The sequence below is a fragment of the Anarrhichthys ocellatus genome, unplaced genomic scaffold (genome assembly GCF_004355925.1).
Source record: "Anarrhichthys ocellatus isolate YVR2014 unplaced genomic scaffold, GSC_Weel_1.0 scaffold1730, whole genome shotgun sequence".
In the NCBI taxonomy this organism is placed as follows: Eukaryota; Metazoa; Chordata; class Actinopteri; order Perciformes; family Anarhichadidae; genus Anarrhichthys; species Anarrhichthys ocellatus.
The window spans coordinates 1,621-10,628 of NW_022281704.1; the positions used below are offsets into that span (position 1 = coordinate 1,621).

General features: G+C 44.3%; 1 protein-coding gene across 1 annotated transcript; it reads left to right on the top strand.

Annotated features, from left to right (window-relative positions):
• The first annotated feature begins 190 nt into the window (after positions 1 to 190).
• Positions 191 to 5,258, top strand: LOC116377834 (synaptotagmin-11). The gene is made up of 3 exons (XM_031839575.1): positions 191 to 1,235; positions 3,108 to 3,228; positions 4,072 to 5,258. Exons 1-3 carry the CDS (start codon positions 222 to 224, stop codon positions 4,380 to 4,382), a joined length of 1,446 nt encoding a protein of 481 aa, XP_031695435.1. The 5' UTR covers positions 191 to 221; the 3' UTR covers positions 4,383 to 5,258.
• The last annotated feature ends 3,750 nt before the right edge of the window (positions 5,259 to 9,008 follow it).

Genomic DNA, 9,008 nt, shown 5'->3' on the forward strand with positions numbered 1-9,008 from the left:
GGTGCTGCTAACGTTACTAGCTCTCCTCCTGTTGGTTAGCCGTTAGCAGTGCTGCTAACGTTACTAGCTCTCCTCTGATTGGTTGTTTACAATGAAACATGATCAGAGACTAGAAACACATGTTCTACTGAGTCAGTAACACTTTATTTACACTCTGATGGTTAATGATGAAACTTTATTTACACTCTGATGGTTAACGATAAAACTTTATTTACACTCTGATGGTTAACGATAAAACTGTATTTACACTTATATATCTGTTCTTATTAAATGGTCGTTCTGGTGTTTCTGTCTCAGCCATGTCTCCGGTCCTGGCGGGCTTCCTGGGAGCTGGTGTTCTGGTCTTGGTGGTGGTGGTTCTGGTTCTGCTCTGGTCTTTCTGTCAGCGTCGCTACCTGCGCAGCTCTGGACGCTACAAGCTGCACGGCGACCGTTACTGCGACACCGAGGACCCCCCGTACAAGTTCATCCACATGCTGAAGGGCATCAGCATTTACCCAGAATCCCTCAGCAGCAGCAAGAGGATCGTGCGAGGAATCCGGCGCGCGGACCGCTCCAACCGCGACGGAGAGCGCGGCTCCACCGCCGCTGGCGCTGGTGTCGGTGCTGCTAGCGGCTCTGGGCGGGGCATGGTGCTGGTGGACGCTGAGAACAACATCCTGGATGTCCCGGGGCAGTTACAGATGAGTCACCTCGTCCCCCCCGCCGGGCCGGTGGAGCGGGCCTTGCCAGTCCGCGCCGACTACTGCTGCCTGGACAGCAGCTCGGCCAGCAGCAGCCAGACCAGCAGCAAGACGGCGTCCCCCTTCAGCCCCGCCTCCTCGCAGACGGAGCCCGAGCCCAGTCTGGGCGCCATCAGCCTCACGGTCGACTACAACTTCCCCAAGAAGGCCCTGGTGGTGACCGTCGTCGGGGCCCGGGGGCTCCCCGCCATGGACGAGCAGGCGGGCAGCTCGGACCCGTACGTGAAGATGACCATCCTGCCGGAGAAGAAGCACCGCGTCAAGACCCGCGTGCTGAGGAAGACCCTGGACCCGCTGTTCGACGAGACCTTCACCTTCTACGGCGTGGCCTACAGCTCGCTGCCCGAGCTCACGCTGCACTTCCTGGTGCTCAGCTTCGACCGCTTCGCCCGCGACGACGTCATCGGCGAGGCCGTGGTGCCGCTGAAGGGCGTGGACCCGAGCACGGGCCGAGTCCACCTGAGCCAGCAGATCACCAAGAGGAACATGCAGGTGAGTGACAGACGATCCATCTGTCCATCACAAACGTACCTGTCCATCCTCTGGGTACCCCTCAGGTTACTGTTAGTACCGTTAGCTTCTAGCACCGTTAGCTTCTAGCACCGTTAGCTTTACCAGTTAATACAGAATAATAACAATACTATCAAAGTATGGTGTATTATTAAGTAGTATTTAGCCTAATTGTTAAGTATATTTAATATGAGTTCCACCTTTACATTATTAATGCATCAATAATTATAATCAAATTATAAATATATATATTTTTTTAATGGGCCATTCAGCAAGTATTCTTTTACTTTTGGTATATTTTGATGCTAATACTTTTGTACTTTTACTTAAGTAACATTTAAAATTCAGAACTTTTACTTGTGAGTATTTTTACACTAAAACTAATTAAGACCTTTAATTAAGCTTAACATTTCTGATGTTCTATATGAACAATTAATTAATTAATTGTTTAGAATCCAAACTAAATGTTGATAATAAGTTCATCTTTATGTCTCAGAGATGTTTTTCAGAGGAAGTTGGAACTAAATCGTGAATTATTTTATTTATTTTTATCTGAGAAAATGACCAAAAACAAAATCATTTCAGCAGAAATGACAGACTGTGTGTCCACTGTGACTCTGCTGAATGTGTGTGTGTGTCTCTTGTTGTTGTTGTTGTTGTTGTTGTTGTTGTTGTCTCCAGAGGACAGCCTGTCTGTCTGCTGCTCTGTCTTAATCTGAGAGAGAGAGACTCTGATATCATCACAATGAAATGTGCTCATCAGCTGTTTGTGACATCATCTGTGTGACATCGGAGGGTTAAAAATGTTGTTTATCTTTAGTTGATACACTATTATATGTATATATTAGTGCTGAGCAAGTTATCGTGTTAAAGCATTCATTAATTAACGCTGACAATTATATTATCGCGCGTTAACGCAGTTTTTTTATTATTATTAAGTGGACATTTTTAACACAAGAACTGGGCAGCAAGCGGTGAACAGCTGTTTGTGTGGCGTCACTTCCTGATGCTGCCGCCCCCCCCCCCTCAACCGGGTGATACGCCCACTCCGGAACCCCCCTTCACTCCGTCACCGTCGGTCCCTCCTGTCTCACACATATACACAGACACACACACACACATGCATGCTCGCGATCGTCTCGTCACAGGATCGATCGTGACAATATCAAAACACATATTGTGGTGTGTTTCAATGAACATATAATCACATGAGAACAAACTGCTCTTAACTCAACTCTTTATGAGCATAACTTCCTCATGCAGGTTACTGCCACACTACAGACTACAGGTTCCCTTGCTTCACCTACAGTCCCCTGGGTCCTAAGGCCCTCCTTGTACAGCTTCTTATCACCCTCTATGTACCAACGTACATTTATAACAAATACCACACATATTACGGTAATCAGCGTTGCATATGTGTCTGACCAAAATACCAAAAAAAGAAATGATTCATTTAAATTATTGTTTTAGAGTTTTGTTTGTAATATGTATAATAAGCATCATTTAGTATCACTACTGAGAATTTAACAAACATAAAAACATGACGTAGATATGTTTGTAGTTTTCACAGTCAGAGTGTCTCCTCCTTGTTGTCACATGACTGTTGGTCTCACATGAATCAATCATGACATCATAGTTTCACAGTTTAATGTTTTTACACTATCTGGTTAAAGTGAACTCTTTATTAGAGGAGAGATTTTAAATAACTTTCAGCTTCGTTTTGAGTGTTCGTCAGACATGATGTGTTCAAGGACCGTCGTAAAGATGAATCCCTGATGAGCTGTTTTCCAGCTTCTTGCTCTGATGAACGTGTTAGTTTTGTCGATTGTTTAAATAACCCTTTGTGTGTTTCAGTGTGAGAGTCGTGGAGAGCTGCTGGCGTCTCTGTCCTACCAGCCGGTGTCTCACCGTCTCAGCGTGGTCGTCCTGAAGGCCCGACACCTCCCCAAGATGGACATCACCGGCCTGTCAGCCAGTGAGTCCAACCGCCGAGGATTCTGGGAGTTTTATCTGCTTTAAATATTCACAGATTTTAATTTTTTTGTCTTTGCCTTCGGATGTAATATTAACTGTTTCACTTTTGTGCCCCGAGACTTAAACATAAGAACATAAAAAATACATAAAACATATTTAGAGAATGAAATTAAATATTGCTTTATGAATATTCAGAATATTCTTCCATGTGTTGTTGTTATTATTATAATTATTATAGAGGAGAAGTTTTATGTCCTGAAGGTTGTTGGTTCGCTGCCCACATTTCTCCTTTTCTCCTGTTTAACCCTCGAACGACTGTTTAATGAAGCTCTTATTGTGAAAGGAAAATAATCGCAATAATCACAATGAATAGATGTATAAAAAGACATTTTAATATCGATTTATAATTCAATGTCAACATTATTAATGAAGCTTTGAAGCCTCAAACTGAAGCCCTAAAATAAGTGGATTATTTCTGAAGATCTGCAGCTTTTTATTTGTCGTGTGAAACAGAATATTTTTAGGGTTTTTGTCCCTTTTCGAGCTTTGGGAGATAATGGACAATTTTATTATTATTATTTATTCATATTATTTAATATTGATGATTAATTATTTATTCATATTATTTATATTATTATTTATTATTTATATTATTATTTATAATTTATATTATTATTTATAATTTATATTATTATTTATATTATTATTTATTATTTTAGTTTAAAGACAAAACGATGAAACATTAGATTAAATATGTCTTTCTACTTCGATGATTTTTTTTTTCCAGTTTTGTTTTTGTTTAACTTTTTTGACGAATGAAGTTTTGTCCTCACTTGGTCCTCAGATCCGTACGTGAAGGTGAACGTGTTCTATGGACGTAAGCGCATCGCCAAGAAGAAGACCCACGTGAAGAAGTGCACCCTGAACCCGGTCTTCAACGAGTCCTTCATCTACGACATCCCGCCGGAGCTGCTGCCAGAGATCTCCGTGGAGTTCCTGGTGGTGGACTTCGACAGGACCACAAAGAACGAGGTTCTGGGCCGCCTGCTGCTGGGCCTCACAAGCCCTGCCCCCTCCGGAGCCTCCCACTGGAGGGAGGTCTGTGAAAACCCCCGCCGGCAGATCTCCAAGTGGCACAACTTGAACGAGTACTGAAGGAGGAGGAGCCAGAGGAACCAGTGAACACCACTGGGAGATAAAGACTCGAGTGTACAGCGCACACACACACACACACACACACACACACACACACTGATCACAGGTAACCCCGTCCACACCTGGTACTAACATGATTCTTTCGTGATCTGGTCTCAGATCAGGTCTCTGTTCGCTGTTTAAACCAGCGGCTGGTAGAACCAAACCACTTCCTGTGTGCTGTGAGTAGAAGAAGAAGAAGAAAGAGGGTTCAGTTCCGTCCACTGTGAACAATTAATGTCGGTCCGCATTTCTGCAGACTTTGCCCTCAAGGGAATTACCCATAATTCATAGCATTGTGACGGGTAGAGGGGTCACCACCGGAAGACTGAGACGTGTAAATAAATAATAAATTAAGAAGGTAAACCCTTCAAATCAAGGAGTAAATAAATAAAATAAAGAAGAATTAAATAAATACCCACAGTTGTACACAGCATGTTATGACGTCATGGTAACGTGATGTCACACTCAAAAAAACATTTGTTCAGGGCCTGAGGGTTCAGGGCCTGAGTAATAAAGTCTTTAAGAATGACTTAAGATCTCTATGAACTCAAACACACTGTAAAGATCTAAAGGTTTATTTGTCAGAGTGAGTTACAGCGCTGCTGGTCTCATATCTACTTTAATGTGAACACACATAAGGTTACTCGATTATGGGTCATAACTGAGGTCATCACACGTCTCACTCGTAGCTCTGCTGGTGGCTGAAGTCTGTCTCCTGGAGATGAATCAATGTTTACTTCCTTTACAGTTGATGTGTTTAGACTTCACAATAGTTGTGCAGAACAGAATAAGCATTAATAAGAAAAGGAAAGCTTAGTGTCCGTCCTCCTCAGAGCCTCTAACCGCGACTTCAGACGCCGCTCACTGATCGCTCATTAACAGCTGCTGGTGAAGACCACACGGTCAGCAGCACCTGTAACCAGTTAGTGGTAGTGACTGCTAACAACCAATCAGGGAGTGAACACGGTGTGAGCGTCATCGCTTCCAAACATCAATGAAACGTAGTCGTGAGGACATGGTCTCAGTCTGACCCCTCAGATCACATTCTGATCTCAAGACGTCAAGACTCATGTCAACACCAGGTGTGAACGGGACAACTCTTTCTCCCTCTCCCTCCCTTTCTCTCCCTCTCCCTCCCTATCTCTCTCTCTCTCCCCCTCCCTCTCTCTCCCTCTCCCTCCCTCTCTCTCCCTTTCTCTCCCTCTTCCTCCCTATCTCTCTGTCTCTCCCTCTCTCTCTGTCTCTCCCTCTCCCTCTCTCTCTGTCTCTCCCTCTCTCTCTGTCTCTCCCTCTCTCTCCCTCTCTCAGACTGTCCTCTTGTGTGTCGACGGGGGGAAGGAATGCTCAAATATGATATAAATAAAGAAGAAGAAGAATGTTCCCTCTTTGCTGTTGTTGTCATGCAGTTCATCGCATGTCTGTCCGAAGAGAAAAAAAAAAAAAAGTCCAAATGAAGAACTGCTGACATCACACTGACTGATTGACAGGACGATGATGCAAATTTAAGTACTCACTAACGCTGCATATAACTACTATATCCAAGTATAAGTACTCCTCAGTAGGACCCAATAAGAAGCAACGCTAGCGGACATGTTCGGGCGGGAGCGGTCGCTCCGGTTTGGCAGCATGTTCCCGGTCTCTCTCCTCGGTCCTGAAGGACTGAACCCTGATCCTGGAGGATCCCTCATCTCCTTGTGGATTTACAAACTGTTCACATCTTCAAGCAGACTGAGAGACTCTGTAAAATACTTTGTAACGTGAGGTTTCATTTACAAAATACTCTCAGCAGGAAGCAGCTGTGGCGGCTGATTGTTTATCATGGTCCGGACTCGTTAGGGTCTGGACTCATTAGGGTCCGGACTCGTTAGGGTCTGGACTCGTTAGGGTCTGGACTCGTTAGGACCTGGACTTGTTATGGTCTGGACTCGTTAGGACCTGGACTCGTTATGGTCTGGACTCGTTAGGACCTGGACTCGTTAGGACCTGGACTCATTAGGATTTGGACTCGTTAGGACCTGGACTTGTTAGGATCTGGACTTGTTAGGATCTGGACTCGTTAGGACCTGGACTCGTTAGGACCTGGACTCATTAGGATTTGGACTCGTTAGGACCTGGACTCGTTATGGTCTGGACTCGTTATGGTCTGGACTCGTTAGGACCTGGACTCGTTAGGATCTGGACTCGTTAGGACCTGGACTCGTTAGGACCTGGACTCGTTAGGACCTGGACTTGTTAGGATCTGGACTCGTTAGGACCTGGACTCGTTAGGACCTGGACTCGTTAGGATCTGGACTCGTTAGGACCTGGACTCGTTAGGACCTGGACTCGTTAGGACCTGGACTCGTTATGGTCTGGACTCGTTATGGTCTGGACTCGTTAGGACCTGGACTTGTTATGGTCTGGACTTGTTATGGTCTGGACTCGTTATGGCCTGGACTCGTTATGGTCTGGACTCGTTAGGGCCTGGACTCGTTATGGTCTGGACTCGTTATGGTCTGGACTCGTTAGGGCCTGGACTCGTTATGGTCTGGACTCGTTAGGGCCTGGACTCGTTATGGCCTGGACTCGTTATGGCCTGGACTCGTTATGGTCTGGACTCGTTAGGACCTGGACTCGTTAGGGCCTGGACTCGTTAGGGCCTGGACTCGTTAGGGTCTGGACTCGTTAGGGCCTGGACTCGTTAGGGCCTGGATTCGTTAGGATTATGATTATGCTAAACTGCGGTAACATATAAAAATGTTCGATGTAAATTAACGGGAATAAACTGTAAATAATTTTAGTTATTTTCTGTATTTACCAAAAAATAGTGTGATAAGAACTTTAATTGAATTAAATAATTAACTGTAATATGTAATTATTAAATGTAACTCAGTTGGGCATCACTTTAAAACAGTTACTCTGATGTCATAAGTGTCAAAATAATAATAATTCTTTCAACGACATCAGCTGATCATAAAAACCAACTATAAATGTTTCAGAGTTTGAACCCTTTAAATGTTAGTTTACATGATGATGTTTGTTCATGAAAACATACAACATGTATGACCCACATCACTGTGAACCGATGGAGAGATTAAAGCATCAACAGAAGAAAAGCTCCTCGTGATGCACAAGAGTTAACGTTAGCTTCCCCTTCAAAATAAAAGACTTCCTCCTATCAGACCCGTTACAGAGCACTGCTATCAGACCTACCTTTGCTAAATGTTAGCCGCCACAGCTTCACCTCCACTTCCCGTCTGTCCGTCTCACTTCCTTTGTCCTCTTAACTTTACTGTGAAGGATCCTGAGAGACCTGAAGGATCTTCAGTTCCTCTGAGTGTGTTTTTATAAAGACGCTGATGTTTGTCTAAAAAAGGTTTTAAATGTCCGACATGTTTAAAGTTGTCCTTTAAAATCATCAGCTGACATTTAACAGTGAATCCTGGAGCTTTTATTGTGAAGGAGTCGATGATGATGAAGAGTGACTGTAGATTTGTACAGATGAAGATGTTTGCTGGTCCTCAGAGCTTCGTGTGTGTGAGCGCCCCCTGCTGTACAGACCTGGATGCTAACCTCGTTAACAATAAATGGACGTGAAAATAAAAACAAGTGTCGTCTGTTTGAAGTTATTCATAATATTTAATATGCTGTTTATGTACTGCTCATTTACATCAACAAATACATTCATATTTGTGTTATATTTATTTCTGACATAAAAGTACATGTACACAACTACTGTACTGGAGGACAATTCTGAGGTACTTGTACTTGTGTTTTTCTACACTCCACTAGAGAACATGATGTTAGAATATAATCAAACAGCAGCTGGTGGCAGTGATCAATAAAATCAGTGAAGAAGAACAGGAAGTGACGTCAGACGCACCCTCACCTGTCCAGCTGATGAGTTGATTGATGGACAGACTGACGTCATGTGTTTGTGGATTTAAATGATGACAGTTTGTGAATCTGTTTATCTACTTGTCACGGCCCACGAGCCGGCTCTGAAGCCGGGACACGAGTGAGTTATGAAACATAATACGAGATGGACCTCAGTGTGGTGCTGGAGCACGAGACGGGGTGCCAGGAAGGCGGAGCTCTGTAGTGGGAGCGCACCGGGCCCAGGCGCCGCCCCACCTTGAGCCACAACAAATACAATGAATAATAATAAACTATACAAATTGTCAATATTTGTGTTTTTGAAATATGGAATCACCAGTAATATGTGTAAAATATGATATCTGCGGTAAATATAGGCTTTTCCTGCACGTCCTCTCCGCGTGTGCACGTCCTCTCCGCGCGTGCACGTCTCAGCAGCTCTGGGGCGCTGGAGAAACTGCACAAAAGAGGCGGGGCTATGAAGCAGTTTAGCCAATTGCTGATTAAAGATATAAATGAGTGACATACAATTTAGCCAATCAGCGTGCTCAAATAGATTCCGCTGCGCGTTCCCGTCCGGACGAGTCTCTACAGGCGAGCGCGAGCACTGCTATTCAAAGGGTACATCTCAAGTCTCTTAATTGCATCCTCGTTTCCCTCACTTGTGTCCTTTCCTTGCGTTCTAGTCCCTCCCACCAGGGATGCATGGAGGAAACCATGCGAGGAGAG